Source organism: Pomacea canaliculata, linkage group LG10 (genome assembly GCF_003073045.1).
Source record: "Pomacea canaliculata isolate SZHN2017 linkage group LG10, ASM307304v1, whole genome shotgun sequence".
In the NCBI taxonomy this organism is placed as follows: domain Eukaryota; kingdom Metazoa; phylum Mollusca; class Gastropoda; order Architaenioglossa; family Ampullariidae; genus Pomacea; species Pomacea canaliculata.
Window position 1 is genome coordinate 15,957,671 of NC_037599.1, and position 20,322 is coordinate 15,977,992.

The window sequence follows — 20,322 nt, forward strand, 5'->3', positions numbered from 1 at the left end:
ATTTGGCTTCTGCTGTTTGTTAAATGACCGCGCCATTGTGTTTCCAGTCATTTGCACAACAAAACGGCAACAGCGAGGCGCTGGGTGTCACCGGAAGTCGATGCCTGCATCGTTTCACGCATGACTGCTCGCAGATAAATCGTTCGTAAACAAATCCTACTGATGTGCAAATCAAGAAAACTAGCCTACAGGGCTAGAGAGGCGTTTGAGAAAAGCTTACAATGCCAATATCCGCATGTCTGAGACGTATCAACTTCACTAGAATGCGATTCCAGAATCTTTGCAAAGAACTTTCGAGGCTGACCTCTGACCTGAGCTTCGCTCTCATTGTCTATCGTCTGTGCAAAACACGTTGTCTTTTTCCTCCCTTGCGTTATTTGTCCACACGGATTCGTAGTTAAAAGATATTTTCACGGGTTTTATGAGATACTGAAACCACTGTGGCACGCTGGCTAGTACTTAAAAGTATTTTTTCCCAGGTTATTTTATGTGGTACCTATTGCTGACATCTTTTGTAAAACACAGAATAGAACTTAAAAGACTGTTTTATCTATGGGTTTTTTTCATCGGATACTTCTTTTGGGGACTTTGGTGCAGGCCAGGCGGCTGGTCAGTGACGTCACGTTGGTGTAACGCCTTCTCAGTGAGCTGAAACTCGAGCAGTTTGTGTCCTACGTTTGTCTCACGAAATAAAATGTCTTCTCCGTTGACTAGTCCACCTGCTCGTCTTCCTCTGCAGATTCACAAAACTCTCAACTCTCATTGTTTGTTCCTGATTCCCCTTTGTGTCTTCTTTGTTTTGTCTGTTATTATCAGTGCTGCTATTTATCCCTCCGTTCTTCGTATACTGTCCATCTCAAGGGCTGAGAGTGATCACGTGCTATATATAAATCATGCGTTTAATATTTATTGTTATTATTATTCAGCACGTAGCTGTAGCAATTATACTCAGACAGAACAGCATCAACACCACCATTATATATAAATATTATATATATATACATGTATATGTAGTATTTGATTAACAGACCCACATACACTCACATGACAGTCGCTGTAAATGATGTCCATTATGAAGAACACCAAATCATCTACCTTTGGACAGGTGTAGAATGTGCTGACAATGTTGTGCACCTGGTGACGAGGTCAGGGAGGTCATCGTCTTCTGACCGGCGGGTCACGAGGTTTGTGTGCGCAGCGGGAGGGACACGTGGTCCTGACGCCCCCCTCCCCGCCTGCTTGTATTTAACGGGAGGAGGGAGTGTGTGTGGATGAAGCAAAAACCTCGCATGGTGTTTGGCGAGCCGGCCTGTCAAAGTGATCAGCAAACTGGGATTGTAGGAACCATGCTGGATTTTTCCACTGATCATTGCACTGTGTGTCCCGTTTGAGAACTGTGCCAAGTGGGACGTGCGCCAGATAAGAACTATGCCAGAAAACGCTGTCATCGAGCAGTTTTCGCTTTTACTTTGTAAATATGAATCGAATGTGAGCAAACTTTTCATACATTTACTTTGCCTGCACTCTCTCAATGGGCAGGCAGTTGGAACAGACAAGCTAACACATAAAAAGTTGGAGCATAACATAACATAATGTGTGACAAATTATAAGAAAACACTGACAGCATGATAATTACAGAATTTTAATGATACATTACTTGCGGTATAATGACATGGTTATATACACTGTAATGAATGTTGGCCAGATGGGAATCAACAAAGACTCAGAATACGGAAAAATGTAGAAAGAATGTAGAACATCATGAAATAGTAACACCAGATGTTGATTAAAAACAGTGCATGAAAAGGCTGTGAGTTCTTTCCAGGGATTACAGGAGTAAATAAATGAAAAAACAATCACTGGATTATAATTATAATTATTGTCCCTGAGGCTGCGCTCGGCTGAATGAATCTGGACACGTGAGTAATCCACGAGAAGCACCACAGGGTAGAAACCACCCGAAAATGATTTCTTGATGTGACTGTGGCAGTCTGTCAAATACTGAGAGACTTGCATGGAGTCTTGAGTGACATGACACAATCACCACACGATCAGTAAATAACCAGTGTTTTGAATGTCATCACTAGTGACATCCCTGTGACACCACAGCCAGTCCCTTTGACCCTCGCACTTTCAACTATCAGTTTATATTTAATTCTAATTTAACTATTTTCGAGTTTATTTCCTGTATTTAAGCACTCAAGTGTTTGTTTGTGCATCTGTTGTTATTTCTGTAGTTATTACTCATATTTTTCCACACAACTGTGTTTATTTCATGTATCCATGAGGTTATCCTCATCTTCATGTAACCCGGATGTTGTCTCCGTGCTGCAGGCCACCACACTGCACTGTCTGGTGCTGGAGTACGCGTCCGGCGGCGACTTACAGACTTACATCCGCATGCACAGGGAGGGTCGGCTCGGGGAGGACAAGGCCCGGCCCTTCGTCAGGCAGCTGGTCTCTGCACTCCATTACCTGCACGAACGGGGCGTGGCGCACAGGTAGGAACACAGCAAAACTCTCTTCTTCTCCTAGTCTGCTGTCTGTTCATCTTTCTTTCTAATTTAATCTCAGACACCATCAGCCTTGCCTGCAGTGGTCCAGTCATCCCTGGTCACCTGTCTTGATTATGTATTTTCTTGATTGTTCTGTGCCCACCTGCTCTTATGGCGAATGTCGTTGTGGTGGACGTCTTCAGTATTAAAAAAAATCAGAAGAAAGATGGCGCTTTTTTTACTGCATTTCATGCATCTTGCAGGTTTATGCCTCTCAAATATGGGGACTAAATATAGCCACAGTAGATAAGGTCTACCTTGCAGTCAAAGAATTAAGCAGACTTGTGTATGGAGAGACGGGTAGGTTTCCTTTGCATGTCATCTGTTACTATAAGCAGGGCCGTGCTTAGGGGCAGGCGGACGAGGCATCTGCCTAGGGCCCCGCGCTTTTGATTGATATGGTAACTAGGCATATGGAAAACCGTGTGATCGTGGCGTGAGGGCCCCGCACATGCCCTTTGCCTCGGGCCCCGCGGGGGCTAAGAACTGGCCTGACTATATGTAATAGTCTTTTAATAACTATATATATATTCACCACAAATATGTAAATTATTTCGCCTGTTGAAACTTCCTGATATTCGGTATTTAAAGAAGGTATGTGATGTGTTTTATTAATAGATACCCGGGGTATGAAAGCTGGGCATTAATAATACGCATGGTGCTTTTTTTGGTTGGTTTAGGTTATGTCTGTCGTTTCACCAAGTTGGTAAAGAGAAATTGTTTCTGAAGAAATTTAGAGATAGATTGAGGGATATCTATTGTCAAGACCGGTATTGTGGCTTTCAAAATAGCTCACAGCTTAAGATGGATCATAGTTTTAAGAGTTGTAAAGAGAAAAAAAACCAAGATATTATGAAGAAGAATAATTTAAGAAAGGCTCTAGAATGCGAGTATCCTAAGTAGTCATAGGAACGGTTTCAACAGATGCACACCGTCGTTATATCTTCCCAGTTATGGTAGAGGATGAATTGCATGTCGGTACATGTCCTGCTTATGCAAATTTGAGAGTAAAATACTGAGTGTATTGAAGGAAGGTATATACAGGAAGGACCTCATGTTTGCAGTTCATTATACAATAGAGGCCAACGAGTCAGTAATTAGACTGTTTGGACTTTTACATTCTTGATGTTGGAAAAACATGGTTTGACTACGAGCTGTTAGTTTGTTCGCTCACTGGCCAAGAACAACGGTGGGGTGGAGGGTGTGAGGGTGTGTGGAGGGGAAGTTGTGTAAATATGAAAGGAAAAAAAAAGCTGGGTCAGGGTGGGTGTAGGTGTTGATGGAGTAGGAGAGGGAAAGATATTGTAGGGTGAGGATGTGGGTGTGTAACCTTAAACCTATGTCATGTCTTTGTATGCTTGCATATGTGTATGAGTGTGTAAAAATAGAGGTGACTATATTTATTTCTCGGTTTTCAAATGTTCTAATTATTTCTAATGTTGTCAAGCCCCAGTGTACGATATATATCAATACTTAATAGGTTGTGCATTCTTATTTCAAGTCAGTGTGCTTGAAGCAATAGAAGATGTCCTGACATATCTGTCCAGGTCCGTCTACAGTTTGTTTTATTGTCTTCAGCTTTGAACTCCAATGTTTATCGTACAAGTCCGCACACCAGCACACCGAGGGAGCCACAAACCAGCATCCAAGTTCTCTTTCTCCCTCTTTCTTTCTCTGAGAGAGAGAACATTAGCTCCCGAATCGATCTTGGGGCTCTTCTAATTTATTTTTCATTATTACCTTTCTCCAGAATCAGGTTTCTAATGGCGGCGGAGCTAGGGGCCAATGACAGTCACTGTTGTTTTTTCTGTAATTTGAAGGTGTCAAGAGGCGCAGGTCAATGTACAGTTTTGACACCTGTAATGACATACCTGTGTCAGGTGGTCTGTTGCTGGTAGTTGACGACGTCCACTGGTGTCACGGCTCTGGTCAATGACGTAGAAATCCTGCTGACGTAAACATCCAAATAACGCTCGATTCTACGTCATTATCACGGGGTGCAGTGACCGGATGTAACCGGACTCATCCTGTCCGAATATACCGGAAGCTGTGCCGCTAAATAGACGTTCATAGGCTTCACAGTGTCCTTCGTCACCATGACACCGGATGTGCAGCCATCATTCTACAGGCACTGATGACGTCATATCCTCTTTACTGCGATGTAGTCTTCTTACAACAACAACAACAACAGCAACAACAACAACAACGTGTACTTGTATCCCGCAGCATCACGACCAAGATATCTAGCATTTGCAGTTAATATTTCAATTTTAACTATTTGCCCTAATGGTGGGGTTCAGGTGAGGCAGATATGAATGTTATAAGAACTGATGAGAAACTTCTGGAATTCTGGTGCGAATGTTTAAGCATCCTCTCATTCCACTCATTGCACGATCCGCTTTGTCCACGACTGTAAGCATTTACCATAAAAAACTAGATGATTAGAATCAATTGACATTTTATTGTTTTATTTTACATTTAGAATTGTAAAATTTTAGTTACCGTGGCATGATGGAGGATGTTATTGATCGCACAATCTTCTTTCTACTTCGTTTCGTTGGCACGCCGGGCCAACCTTTGTTTGACACGTTTGTCGGTGGAGCTGCGTTCTTCTGTCTTTACCCGGTCGCCATGTTGAGAACCAATCGCGGGAAGTTTTTCTGTCCTCGGCACATCTCCTGGTGTTCGGATCCCACACTCCGCTGCTGTCCAACGAAAGAGCGAATCCTGACAGACACAATGTCAGCCAGTAGTCAATCGTTCATTCCCAAAAAAAGGGGGTGTTCAAGAATAAAGGCGTGAATATCTAAACACAGCCTTGAATATCTTCCGATTTCAATGAACCGATGAGAAAAAAACGTGCAGCTGATGGTAGCCTTATAATCCGGGCTTCTTCTTGTAAGATGTCGACCCCTCCGTGATCCCTACCACTGCTGTCGAGAGAGAAAGGTAGTCTCGGGTGGTGGGGAATAGTAAGAGGAGACCATCCAGAGGATGAAAGGGGAGGAAACCCACGGCATGATACCTGCCGCCATTTATGTGGCGACTTGCACACCTGTCAGATGCTCCGCCTGTCGTCCAGGTGAGCTCCTACATCTGCATACCACGTCCCCTATCACGGACACCGGCGTTGTCTCCCTTGTCTGCTAAACCGGAAAGCGTCTGGTTCAGTTTTCACACGGTCTCATCATTACTTTTTTTTTCCTTTACATTCAACAAAACTCCATCCTGATCATTTGTGTGGTTGAATGATGGGCGGGTTTGGGGATCAGTACATCTAAACCCCTAACCGTTTTCCCTCTCTTCAAGTATTTAAATACGATCTTCTGCACTCCGTCCCTCTGGCAGCCGCTTGAAGTGTCACAGATGAGTGCAGACAGGGTAGAAAATTGGATCTGGATCAAAGGAAGTGCGGTCTGCACTTGAAACTTGCCGACATAGAGGTCAGCACTGAAGTCAAACACGCCTCACAGAATAAAGAGCAAAGAGAGAGAGAGAAGGAAATAAAAAAAAACCTAAAAACACTGGTAGTCATTCCAACAACCCAGATTCAAACCCCGGGCGGTGTCGGTACAAGTTTCTAGGATGTCGAAGGCATGTGTTTTTGTTTGATGCGAATGGCTGGTCGCGTGGTCACGTGGTGTCACAGAACTGCGCGCGCAAACTGGAGAAAGTGCGTTTGTTTGAAATTTCAAGTGTATCCAATATTTTGACTGGAACGCTCTTAGTGTTGTCTTACCAGGAGGCAGACTTGCACACGCGCATACAAAATTATGGATAATTTTCTCGGTACCCCAGCAACTTTCCCGCCGAAACCGTGAAGCAGGTGTTGCGATTACTGACAGGAGGAAATGTGTAAAGCCCCGTCTTCAGGATCAAAAGGAAAGACTGTCTTTCATTCCCGTCTTCTGTTCATTTTCCTTTGGCCATATCTGTACATAACGGTGTCAGAAAGCGAGGTTTCCTATACAAAGTAAAGAGACCAGGATCAACTGACATGAAACACTGAACAGGAAGACAGAACAATAAAAAATACAAACAATTTTAGGAGGAAAAGGCCACTGCCTCTTATAAAAGCGGACTTTATTGATGACACTTTGTCACAAGAGACTGTCAGTTGGCAAACTGTGAGAGGACGGCAAGCTAGCCACACAGCTCCAACCTTTTACCTACTTCCCTGACCTCTGACCTCCTGCTGTAAACTGCTGAGGTGCTCAAATCTTTGCCGTCGCGACTACCTTAGTGTGCCAAGGTCATTTCCTCACCTGAGACTTTCACCTGTCTGAACGCAAGCAGCCGGATGTCTGAACGGGGGGAGCAAAGGGAGGAGAATTACACGGTGCAGTGGGCACGGCGAGGAAGTGGGTGGGGCAGACAGGTAACAAACGGTGTGCATTACAGTCCCGTCACCCACCTTCACAGTGGACCACTCACGCACAATGTCGGGGAAACAACCACCCTTCTTTTCTTTCTTTTTTTCCCATCAGTTTAATAGTTGGAAGAATGCTCATGTACCTAACCTATCCGAAACAAACACTTTCCCCTTTATACCCAGGTATTAAAATCAGTCAATTAATCAATTGATTTTTATACAAAATGTACACTCACCCTACATAACCGAAATTTCTTTTAAAGATAGGCCATGGATTGTTTATCTCTCTAGGTCCAAGAATACAAAGACAAGAGGAAACAAGACGACACTTTCCTTTACCTCAGACAAATTGTCGAATTCAATGTCTGTATGTCTGCTATTCGGTTTTCCTCTTTCTTCCTTTCCTGTTTCAGATAATTAAAAATATTTTCTAGGATACAAGAACACGACACCAGTTTAGAACATTTATAATATTGTATCATATATATAGAGAGAGAAACGCATAGACAGACAGAAGGACGATGTGGAGAAGGCGGATAGAGGGATGGAGTGAGAGACTCGCTGTATCCGTGCATCTCGTGCTGCCTCAGGTTTCAAACACATTTTTAAGCCCCACGGATTATCCGCCGAGATGACCACGTGATAAACTCCGATGAGGCATGCATGCTGCACTTGAGAGGCTTTTCCAAAGATTAAATTTACTTTATTTAATTTTTTTTTTACCATGTCGGCTTTAGAGCAATCGGCGTTGCAGCTGCCGTCTACCTGTCCTGACATCGCCCGTTGCTCACCTTGCTCTCTCTCGGTTGCTCTCCCTTTCCCATTCTCATCTACCCCTGTGACAGGCGGCCATTTTCTAGTTGCTGTTGAAGAGGACAGCATCATCATGCTTTCCCATATCCCAGCAGACCTCTCGGAAAGCTGGCCTGGCCCCTAGACACATGCGTTACATCCCTACTCTCACCCTTTTCCGCTTCCGTTGTAGGATGTCGACAGACGACAATGTTTTTCAATGTTTCATCCTTTGTGGACGAGATTTGATAATAGCAGGAATGGATCGCAACCCAGTGAAACTTTTTCTCCGAATTCACCACTTTTTCCCATCCTAAAACTTTCATCATCCTTATTTCCCCGCAAGTGAGAAATTGATTACAGACTGCTGCAATTTGCTGTCATAGATGAGCTGGACAGGTAAGCAATCAACTACCTTTGTCTTCTCTGTCCTGCTAGTAACAGAGTAAACACCATTGTGCAGACAGGAAAAAATAATAACAGATTAATTAAAGTGTTAATCAAAAAGACTCAACGTAGTAGATTTTTATTGGTGTGTAACGCACGGGGACGTGACTGGGTATTCCCTCGACGATGCCGACGATGATATTGAATATAAAGCTTTCTGCTGAATACCGTGAACTCTGCCCCTGCCGTCTATTTGTCAACCAATCTAAAAGTCTGGTCCGCATAAAAGCTTTTTTTTTTTCTCTCTCTCTCTCATCAGAATCAAACAGAGAGATTCCTATTGACATGAAAAGAGAGAAGAGTATAGAAAAGCTGCGGGTGTGGAATGGGAATACAGGAAGACAATAAGGAACGGAGAAATTAGAGCGGTGCGCGGAGGGTGGACCTCCTCCGGGAAAGGCTGCCACCCGCTCGTCGATGTTCTAGAATCATCCGCAAATTTCCATCGGTCGACGAAATGTGGAGCATTACATGTCTGGTCGAGGAAAAAAAGATGTGAGGGGGAGCTACGCCTTGCCCTGTCCCTATACTTTATCGTCGTGAAACAACATGAAAGGTCAAGGGTTATCGAAGAAAACGACACAGAGTAATGGGACTTTGATTCAAATCTCGTTTCCTGTCTGAGAAGTGCTTCATGCAGAAAAAGTAGGAACTGAGTTGATACGATTATGTCAGGAGGGGTTGGGGGATGACAGCAAGAATATTAGTTGTTGTCAGGATAACTTCAGACGTGGCGATGTCTGGATGGACTTTACTGACTTGCAGACTTCTGGAAGGTGAGGTTGGTCCCGTGACCTTCCAGTTGTAGGTGGGTGAGGTGTGGAGGTCCTCACTGATCCCGGGACCAGCATTGTGAGGTCCTTGTTGCCTTCAGACACCCACTGGGCCCGCGGGATGCGGTAGGAACGGGGTGGAGGGGAGTGGGAGGATGGGAGTAACGGGTAGTCTGCGTCATACGGATATCGAACCGGCGAGTGTGCGCTTGGACCGCAGGCTTGACCTCGCGACGAGACACAACATACTTATGTACGGTAGACAGACACACTGAGTGTATACCATGGAGGGTACACTCTGTGTGTGTGTGAAATGTGGGAGGAAAGATCTCCCAGCGCAGTATGGCTGCAATTTTTTTTTCCCCTGTCTGTATGTTTGTGTATCTGTCGATGTCATCTTAGTCCCGTGAACACTCCCTCCCTCTGCTTCTCTGTGCTTTCTTCTCTTTATCGCTCTCCTCCCACTCTCTCGGTGAAATGTTCGCTGTCCATATGTTAAACACATGTGAAAGTTAAACCTTTGTGACTTTAAAAAGAATTGGGAGATAACTGCTTGCACAATCTACCCTCTCTCTCTCTGTCTGTGTCACACACACACGAGGACACTGGAGTAAGCACATTGCTTTTTTTAAAAAAAGAAAAGAAAAATAAGGATGTGGGCGAGAGGGTTCCTCGAGCACGTCCGGTACGTTTTCAATGAAATTTCAGTACGGGTACTTGGAGTTCGGCTACTTTTTCCTATTCGTTTGAGTTTGTTTGTTTTCTTTGTTTGTTTCTTTGTTTGTTTGTTTTTCGAATTTGCCGGTTTTCCTTCGGTTTTTGCTCCCTCTTGTTTGACAGACAGTTTGAACTACAGGACATAAAATTAGTGGTCAGATTTTCATTTTACACAAAGAAATTTCCAAGAAATGGTTATTCGCTTTGTGATTTTTTTTTTTTTGCGTGTGAAGTCATATGTGTCTTGTAAGCAGCTGAAAATGGTCCGGTGATGGGAGACGGAGGGTGAGGGGATCAGTAGGGCTGGATGTAGGTCAGGACAAGGCCAGAAACATTTCAAAGTCTCGTGAAGTGTCGCTTTGTGCGTGGTTCACACCCGCGATCTCACATCTCACCTGAGATCGCAACACATCTTGTCGCAGTCGGTGAGCGCCAAAGGACGGTTCTGTTTCTGAAGTAAAGAATCTTCTAGCGAGTCAATGGAGGTGGTTTTACAGTCAATTTTAAAGACCATAAACACAAAATAAGTTCAGTGTGAAGACACTTTCAAGGCATTTTAAAGTCACGTGAACTTTCCGGCTCGGCCAGTATCTCCGAAAGATCTTTTTTGCAAAGCAGACAATATTTTTTGTATTCCATTTTTTTTTTCCCTAAGAATCAAAGAATGTGTTTATTTCGAGACAAAAAAAAAAAAAATGCACATACACCCATCTCAGCCATATTCCTAAATTTATGTCACAGCTTTTCACGCTTTGAGTCTGAGTGTAGTTAATGTTTGTGGATTGAATAATAAATTATTTCAGACTGTTCTCAAAAACTGGACTAACCGAGGGTGGTAGTCTAGTCTGCTTATTCCGTACATTGGAGAAGTTGGTATCCACAATACGCAAAACCTGTAAATATATTACTGAAATCCACAGTCGTCACACAAACATAAATTATGTTACAAATTATCCACAGCCGTTACACGGTACACACAAACAAAAACAAGAGCTTGTGTCGTCAGTACCGACCTTAGGAAAAGGGAGACAATCCAGCTCTTGGCTACATCTCATCTCCCCATCAGGACATTTTAATGTGATTTTCGTTGTAATATTCCAGAATAATGCACGAATAACATGGTATCAAAAAGGTTTTTATCAAAGACTTTCTGTGTTTTTTAAGATCAGTATACCTATCTTAATCTACATATGCGTGTGTGTGTGTGTGTGTTGGGTGGTGTGTGTTCATGTGCAATGTATGTATGCACGTGTGTTTATGGTCACATGTGACTGTTTGTGTCTGTGCACGCAGGCCTGTTTGTGTGTTTGTTTGTGCCCACAGCCACGTCATCAGAAAGGTTTACGCTCACGTGAGCGGCTGCACGCGCTGTGGTTGAGTGGTGCTAACTGCTGCACTTGCTGACCTCCAGGCTGCGCGATGGGTTCCTCGCGTTTCACTTGTCTCCCTTGCCCGTCCGCCGCTAAAAGCTTTCCACGACGCTACACATCGATCATCTCTAATTTATTTAATTTATTTCCCTTAACCGTAGATTTCTTCCCTTTAATAAAATCTCGCCGCTGTGGCAGGCAGCGGTCCTCCGCAATGGCTGTTGCGTCTGGGAGGGCACTTGACACAATCCACGTAACCGTCTTTACCGTTTTTTTGAGCCTCCGCCGCTCTCAAGACTATCTGCTTGCACCTGGTGGTATATGTCATTGAAAAAGATGGATTTTAAAGGGTAAAGGTCTCCTTAAAATAATATTTTTTTTACTAGATAATAGTGCAAACAACAAAGAAAAAGATGACAGAGGAGTCATTAAGTGTGTATGTGTGAGTGCGAGATCCAAGCACAGATATACAATGGGTTGTGTGTATTTTATATATGAATGTTTGAGTATGTTTATGTGTATTTTTGTTGTGTACATGTTTCTTGTGAATGTGTAGGTTACAGAGAAAGTGTGTGTGTGCGCGTGCACGCCTGGTTGCGTGCGTCGAAGCTGTTTCTGTTTCATGCTCAGGTGAGCTGTGCACCGAGCTCGCCGCCGAGTTTAGTGACTAATAAAGTTCTCAGCACATTTATGCATTTGCACCTGCCAGCTAGGGTCTCGACAGGTCGCCTGTCTCACGTTTTCTGTCAGCTCAGGGATGGGGAGCAGGGAGGGATTGTAAGTTCGTCTGATGCGGTCTTCCTGCAAGTCGCAGCTAATATATATATATTTTTTTTTATCTGACATTTGGCGAATATTGCATGACGATGGATACGATTCTAGCTCCCAGACAGTTGCGTGATGTGGTGAGGAATCTGGGTCACGCGAGCAGAGCCAGGGGAGATTAGCTGGAAGCAAGGATCGGTAACTCTTTTAGATTTGTTGTCCTTAGCAATAAAAAATATTGATATAACTTGGGCATCAGCTGGGCTTTCATCTAAACGAACTGAAGATTGAAGCGTGCCTGCAGTGTCAGCGGCCATTACCTGTACGCGCGAAGTTTCAAGATGACAGGTTGCTTCACAGAACGCGGGAGGTAGGGAGGGTGTTCTTTCCTTCCTTTTTCCCTTCCTTTTTTTCTCTGTTTTTTTCTACCTTTTTTTCTCCGCACAACCACATCGAATTAACTACAAATTTCAATATGTCGAAATTATTTCTCTCCTTTCCCCAGTCCCCGTGACCTCTTACCCCTTCCCACCCCGCTAGCCCCCGCCGGGTCAATCAGGAGGTGGGGCCCACCGGCAGGCATGCCACTATGGCAGGGGAGATAATTTGACAGTAATAGCTGTGTAACGGGGCTGTGTGCCGAGTTGTCTGTCCGGGGTGGTAGTCAAGTCTGCTTCTTGCGTAGATCGACAAGTGAGTCGCTGAGTAAGCTCCCAGCATGCCTCACTTCTGAGACGTTGAGTCTATGACTGATGACGACATTACTGAGTAAGCTCCCAGCATGCCTCACTTCTGAGACGTTGAGTCTATGACTGATGACGACATCACTGAGTAAGCTCCCAGCATGCCTCACTTCTGAGACGTTGAGTCTATGACTGATGACGACATTACTGAGTAAGCTCCCAGCATGCCTCACTTCTGAGACGTTGAGTCTATGACTGATGACGACATTACTGAGTAAGCTCCCAGCATGCCTCACTTCTGAGACGTTGAGTCTATGACTGATGACGACATCACTGAGTAAGCTCCCAGCATGCCTCACTTCTGAGATGTGGAGTCCATGACTGATGACATCACTGAAAACACATTTTCATCCAAAGAGTCTGATGTTAATGTGGCGATAGATATGGAGAAGAAAAAAGATCCCTGTCCCCTCCGACCTGACTAACCTCCTGTCAAAGAAACGATTGTCGTTGCTGATAAGAAATGTGCTGAGTGAATATTTCACAAGACTTACAAACACTCACTTTCACACACATGATGATACAGTTGTTCACGTGACCTAAGGGTCGCTGGGGAGTAAGGTGTTAGAGACTAGGGGCCAGCCTTTTTCTTGAGAGGATTGCTCAACAATGTTCAACGTTTCCACAGTAATGTGAACCCAATAAATGTATTTCTTGTGTTACAATGAGTTATCTGACTTTGTAGACCACTTTAATTTATCTGGCGACAGTTCTCAGAGAGTTAATACATCGTTAACGAACACATCTATAATTGTTTAACTTCTGTATATTCATCATGCAGAGCCAAAAAGTTTATACCCTGGAGACTTTGTAACATGGATTACTGAGGGCTTTGCACCACATTTGTTATCCAAACGCACTTGGCACCCTGAATTCGTTATATAACGGTCAATAAAATACGATATTATAGGAAAAAAAATTCTGAAAATGAGTGGCTGCATTATTTCTGTGTCTGTAGATTCCTGCCCAATGTTGCTGCACGCTCTGTCTGCACGTGGGTTGTTATCATCACTAATGTTTATCATGGTGCCAGCCTCTTTCTGTCATCATGCAGACGACATTCACTTAGTTGTTCTTTCTTTTCCTGTCTCTGTGGCTCTGTCTGTTCCAGCAATCAGACAATCCTTGTGTCTGTGCAAGCTTGTAAAATAAAATACTCCGAAAAAGATCTCACAGACTCTTGAGAAAAAAAAAAACACCATTTCTTTCTTTTGTTAATTATATCGTAGAACTCTCTATCAAGAACTGGTATGATGGTTTTTCTTGAAAATTCTGCGCTTTCCGTGCCTTCAGAAAAACTCATCAATTAGATTCTCTCCTTCGCATGTAGCTGTAACATTTCCGTGACCTCTCGCGCACTCGGGTTTTCTTACCCTGGAAATGTGCTGACGCTCGTCTGACGGCTGTGCTGACGCCTGGTTGACGAACTGGGTTTGCAGCAACAGCCAACAGCTGGGCCTGGAGCTGACTGCTGACCTCACGCACCGCAGCGCCGCCTGCAGCAGCCGGAAGTCAGGTCCTGCCTCCAAACCGCTTGCGGAATCTCTTTGACCGTTTGTGGAACCAGTGACCGACAACTCTGTCTCGCTCCTCCTGTCTTCTGTCTTCTCTACACTCTCTCCTCCTACCTTTCCCATAATTCCACATTCTCAAGCGCGCGAACACACAATGATCAACTTTATTTGTCCCACTGGGCAATTTGAAAATGGGAAGGTGATCTGGTTACAAGGAAAAAGAAATAAAAGTAAGAATAAAGTTCGTTGCAAGGGGCATAGTTCATAGATATGATATGATATACACAAACCGTTATTTATTTATTATGACAGTTGCAGTCCAACACATGCACACAAATATTTGTTTCTTGTTCCAGTTCAACGTTATCTCGACACTTATTTCATCACTGACACGACATCGATGTATATAAACTTTATGACCCCTGTCTTTCTGCATGTTGTCTGCCACGACATCATGATGACAGCATTGATGAGTTTGTAAACTCTATCCCAGCCTCCATTTGCTTAACCCCTTCGCCGTCACCGCCACCCGTCGCCTGTAACACTCGCGATTTGACATTGCACACCTTCTTTCCTTTTCCGAGCAGACGACGATAAGTCAGAGGTCGGGGCTTCATAGAGACAAATTGCCGACGGTTGTAGAGGTGACGTCGTTGTAGGGTGCGCGGGGGCTGATGGGTAGGTAAGCACGGGACACACAGGCGACCTAATGTACTATCTATGAAGGTGGATATAGGTTACAGAAAGCCTGGAAACTTTCAATTCTCATACTTCCGACCTCTGAACCTTCGTTTTGGGGTGGGAAAGAGTGAGGGGTGGGAAGACTACCTGCTCCCTACTTTGCCAAAGTATACAGATAAAGGCATCGGTCCTTTAGTTCACATTTTTCATCATTTGTGTTGTTCTTTAACGTACTTTCTAACGCTCACTGTTTCTGCTACTATAACTGTCAAAGACAAGTTACAGTTTACATTTTGGTATTCCGAGTTCATGTTTCCAATTTGCCACCTAAACCTCTGCGTTGACAGACTACAAAAGCAGATAAACAAATCTCGCCAGGGTTTAAAGAATGGGTTTAGGATATGGAGAAGGTACAGTGCACCCTGCTTGCCTGCAGTTTGTTGGGTGGAGCCCCGGGTGGCTAGGTGTTTGGCACGTTGTGTCACTGCTGCCGTGTGGCGAGGGGTAAACTGAGCACTTTGACGATTCACACCGAGGGTTAAAGTTAAACAGTTGATTGTCGCAAACGTGTGTCCCACCCTGCCTGAGCACACTTTATTGTTAACAAGCATGTTGTCTCTCTTCTTGGAAGAAAAAGTGTCTTCTGCCAAATCTGAAAACAGAGTGTTGCAGTATGAGTTTGAACTGAGTTCACTTGTCCTACAAGAATATTTGCGTAGTTTGGTGCTAACCTCTGTTATCAGCTATCTCGTGTTGGTATGCTCAACAGACAGACATTGCCTCAGACAAGCAGACACGCTAACGAACCGTCTAGTCAAAGTGAAATGCTAGTCACTCAGATCCTCACAGTAACTGGTTACTACCATGGATAGAAGACAAAGAGGAAAGAAAGACAGAGGTAAGGTAAAAGGAAAATACAAGATTTAAGCAGGTCAGGAGGAAAACAGATTGAAATGGAGGGTGAAGGCTGTGTGATACCTAACTGTCCCTGAACGGCGCTAGTATTACGGAAAGTGGTCACCTGACAGGTTTTAAGAAAACCGAACTAAAAGCAGACAAGAAATTTGATAAACAAGGAAGAAACTACAGATATTTATTCTTCTCTCCTACCTACTAGCTGGCTGCTCATCCTGACCACAGCTGGCGCTAGTACAATGCTCTATAAGCAAACATTGTCCCACAATGCCTGTCTGCTCTGAAGCTTGCAGCAAGCTGTGAAGGAGTGAGAGCATTGTCGGCACGTGCTAAGCGCTCCTCGTGTTCAATCCGACACGCAGACGAGCGTCTCGATATCTGGTTTCCTGCCAGAGACGGTTTTCAACTTTCTGATGTGTCTTGGCAAAACTCTCCATCATTGCGGCCTTGCGGGCTGAAAGCGGCTAGAAACTTCAGGCTGACAGCCTTACAATGATGAATGGACCGGACGTGACGCAGAGGAGAAGGCGCAGGGAGAGAAGTGCGCATGCGCACAGCGAGGGAACGATGAGACTGGCAAGAATTTAGACGGCCATTGCTAGAGGTTGAAGTGTTCTGAAACGAGGCTGCAGAGATGCTGGGAACCAGGCACTTAGCTGATGGTCTGCCAGAACTGTGGTTCCTGAGCGAACCTGGGTTTTCATAGACAATTTAGATACTTGCTAACCGACCTCGGCGTGCGTGTGTGAGAAAGAGAGAAGGACAGAGAGACAGAGAAGGAAAGATAATGGCATTGAAAGAGCAGTCGCGTGATAAGAGATTAAAACAAACAGTGATGGCTGTCTCGCCTTGCTTGCAAGTGTTGATATCCTGCTTGGAAATACGATTCCATTTAGATTAACACGAACCACAATTTTGCTCGAGAAATGTGCACGAGGTCTGAATCTCTCTGACCTTTGATCTTTAGTCTACTCGTGTGTCACCTCCATAATGATTCCTTCTACCGTTCATCGCTATCTCCATCGCATCAACTGTTTTTAAGCCCTGTTCCCTGTCACACATTTGCCTGCGCAAATTAATTTATAAATGTTATGGGCACAGAAGAGCTCTACACTCCTTCAAGGGAGACCAGCCAGCTTGGCGAACGGTCGTTATCTGACTGGGAGCTCTTCACCAGCGAAGTTCGATTTACATAGCTGCGTGCTGGCTGGACGCCCCTGGCCGTGCTGCCATCCATTTATTGTCATTTTACTTCTTTTATTTGCACCTCGTCAGTTGGCCTGCTTTTGAAAGCCGCCATATAATATTTAGTACTCTCTCTGGCGCTCTCTCGCTCGCTGGGTGTGCTCGGCACTAACACAAGGCCGCACTTATCCCCCTTGTCTGAGGACGTGCTTGCTGCTGCGGCGCACGCGCAGACGCCGGTGATGTGTTGGTGATGAATTTGAATGTAATCACCTCGCTGCAGACTTTTATCGCTGGCCGGAGAGATTGCTTTCCGATAACTCCATTGACATCAACAAGGACGACACTTGAGAGGAAGGCCGTTAAGGCGTGAGAGTGTTCTTCTCTCCCCTTGCATTCTGTCTTTTATATATATAACCAACGTACACATGTCTATATATACATGTTTGCATTTAATCGTACGTGCACGTGGTGTATAATACTCATATACCTATGTACGTACATGTGAAGACTTGCACACAAAAATGTACATATACATATGCACCTACATAAACTATACATGCCTATATCTATATATAATTATATATTCGCTGATGTAAGCATACAGACATTACGTACATATATACGCACAAATTAATAAAAACATACATATACCCAGAGACACACACAGACATAGACATATGCACACAGACACACAGAGACATATGTAAGAACGCACATGTACATACAGAGACCCACAGAGACACGTAGGCATACACAGAGAGAGACACAGACATAGTCATGCAAGATCTCAGTCCTCCACTCACTATCAGTCCATCAGGTAAATAAATATTAAAAAAACTGGCAACAAGCAAAGGATTCAGCCATTCAGAATGAACAATGACATCACGTGCACACGGCCTCATTATAACGATATTATCTCTTGAACAAACCCACGCGAACTGTTAAGAAGGATTTACTTTCAGAATGTAGATGATACAGCTGTAGTAGTATTTAAAAAATAACAAACGCAACAATATCTAATTAATAAAAAGCAGAATGTGGGGAGAGATAGAGTGTGCGTGCGTGCACGTGCGTGAGAGTGAGTGAAGGACGGGTGAAAGATGTTTGAGGCGGACGATGGTTACGTGGTTTGTGTGACCTTTGACACAGTGGGTAGACATATTCTATCAATTACGACTCGACCACGGCTTCATTTGGCTTGTGAAGCAGGTTTTTCACTCTGTTGTCTAAGACATTACTGTGGCGTCTAAAAGAAAAAAATGATGAGGCAGACGACATTATCCGCAGGTTAAACTTGGACAACATCATAATTTGAGACGGTAGCAATAAGACAGAGAGAGAGAGGAGCGAGCAGGTGAGGATGTGAACCTCGTAACGGATTCACCGAGTGACGTGCTCCCGCCGTCACCGTGATCAGTCAACCTCTCAAGCTTAGAAAAGGCAACACAAGTCCAAGTGTTTCTCCTCAACGTTGATGCCACGGATGAATAAACTTGAATCCATTGAAACGAGAGAGTCAAAGTTGACAGTGACATCACAGCTGGAAGAGGTGACGGCAGAAGTCAACCCAGTCAAAGCCAGGAATTCTGGGTAGTTGATAATGTTGACGACCTAGAGCGGAAATGATAGCCGGTTAGTCCGCTGATAATGTGGGTGTTAGACATGTATTATTCTAAATAATAAGTGTGATGTTACTGTAGTAATGGCGGTGACTCGCAATAACACGCACGAACTCATCCACCCCCGTCATGCACTGCAGTTATACCGCTCAATAAATTTACTCTCATGTTATACTGAGCAACATATTCTGATCAATTACGAAAATTGCTATCAATGCAGTTTGTTTGGGGTTTTGTTTGTTTGTTTGTTTGTTTGTTTTTGTCTCCTTCTCTCCGTCCTTTGAATGGAGTTAGAAAGACAAGGCACACAATAATAGTCAGGCGGACAGGAGAATGAATATCAGCTACAGATGGAAAGGAGAGATAGTAGCAGAATGAGACAGCAAGAGTGATAACAGAAAGAGAGTGAAATAGCAGACGACATTACAGCAACGATATAGTGAGACAGTTGGAGTGAATGAGAGACAGAAAGAAAATAAAAGACTAAAGGAATAGCTGGAGGGGATGGGGAAGCGAGATCTTCACACGTGGATATGTGTTCTTGGACTGTCATCCACCTTCCTCATGCCCGACATCAGTAACTCGATTAGTGGTCGTCAATTCGTCGGTCGATGAAAACTGCCTCTCACATCGCTTGGTCCGTCTGACTATACTTCTGAGTTGTCTTTTCTTTTATGCCAAGCAGCATATTTTTGTGGGAGGCGGTGGTGGTGGTGGTGGTAGTGATGATGGTGGTGGGAGGGGTGTAGGAGGGTTGAAGACTGTATCTGTTTTGCTTTCACAATTCATCGTTGACGAATTTCGTAGGAGGGGTCGGGTTCAAGTGTCAGCGCCTCTGTGGCCATTCATCATCCACCCGTGCAGGCTCTTCTCTCCACATCCACGTGTGGAACTACCCGCTGTGAAGATACCCTGTCTGCCAGAGTGCTCGCAGAGAAAGGGGCTCCTGAGGAGTCTAGCGTCGGACTTTAAAAGACTCGTTGACAAAGAGAGTTTCGAATAAAAACGATTTTAAAAATTCCTGACGAATGGAAGCTTGATGGATGAAAGAGTTGTTCTGTGATACATGTCACGGAGGTGACACCTGATCGGCACGCTAGTGCTACTTTGAGCTTTGTGCATGAAGCTCTGTGACCTGTGCCTCTGTGGCAGGCTGCAGGGTGGAGGTGTAAGGATTCCTACAGTCATGTCGGGTACCGGCGACAGTCTGAGCTAGGTACCCGTATGTCGACCACGTCTCTTCCTTAATGACACTAATGTTGATGAGTGTGGAGTTCTGTACTCCTTGCTGTCTTTGAGACCTTATTCACAAGTCCCACGCAAGTCACGTGTCTGGCGCGAGTCTACGTCACTTTGTAGAGCGCGCATGCGCAATGAGGAATCAGCCCATCATACCCAGACATGGTCTTTGTCACAACTCATTTCCGGTCACGACTACCTGCTGTCACGATGTCTTGAGATCTTTGTCACAACTGTCTGCTGGTTTGCGTGACGCCGTCATTGATGTGAGGCACCTGCGCTGTGACAACAAGCCGCCGAGCCTGCTGACCGAGGGGACTACACCTGTGTTTTCACACCACGCCACGTAAACACAGAGGGCGCTACATTCCAGAGACAAGAGTGTAGACACCAGTTGGATACGATGTAGCACACAGATTAGTGTCACGTAGGCATTAGACAGGTGTGTGTGTGTTCATTTGTGTGTGTGTGCGACACTACGAATCTGTTCTCAACTACGTGACCTATCAGCATCTGGATGAAGAACTGTTACATGTGACCTTTCCCTGCACAAAACTCCTATCAATTTCATGGGGAATACTTACTTTTATGCAATTTAAAAAATAAATATAACAAGCAGTTTTCAACAAAGT

General features: G+C 44.4%; 1 protein-coding gene across 7 annotated transcripts in view; it reads left to right on the forward strand.

Annotated features, from left to right (window-relative positions):
* Positions 1-20,322, forward strand: part of LOC112573563 — a 115,566-nt gene that overhangs the window by 48,289 nt on the left and 46,955 nt on the right. For 6 of the 7 annotated variants that reach the window (XM_025254045.1, XM_025254044.1, XM_025254049.1 and 3 more), the window contains exon 3: positions 2,335-2,501. The exons of the other annotated variant lie outside the window; for it this stretch is intronic. In XM_025254045.1, coding sequence (XP_025109830.1) covers positions 2,335-2,501 — 167 coding nt within the window. The remainder of the gene's footprint in view (positions 1-2,334; positions 2,502-20,322) is intronic. 7 annotated transcript variants of the gene reach the window in all.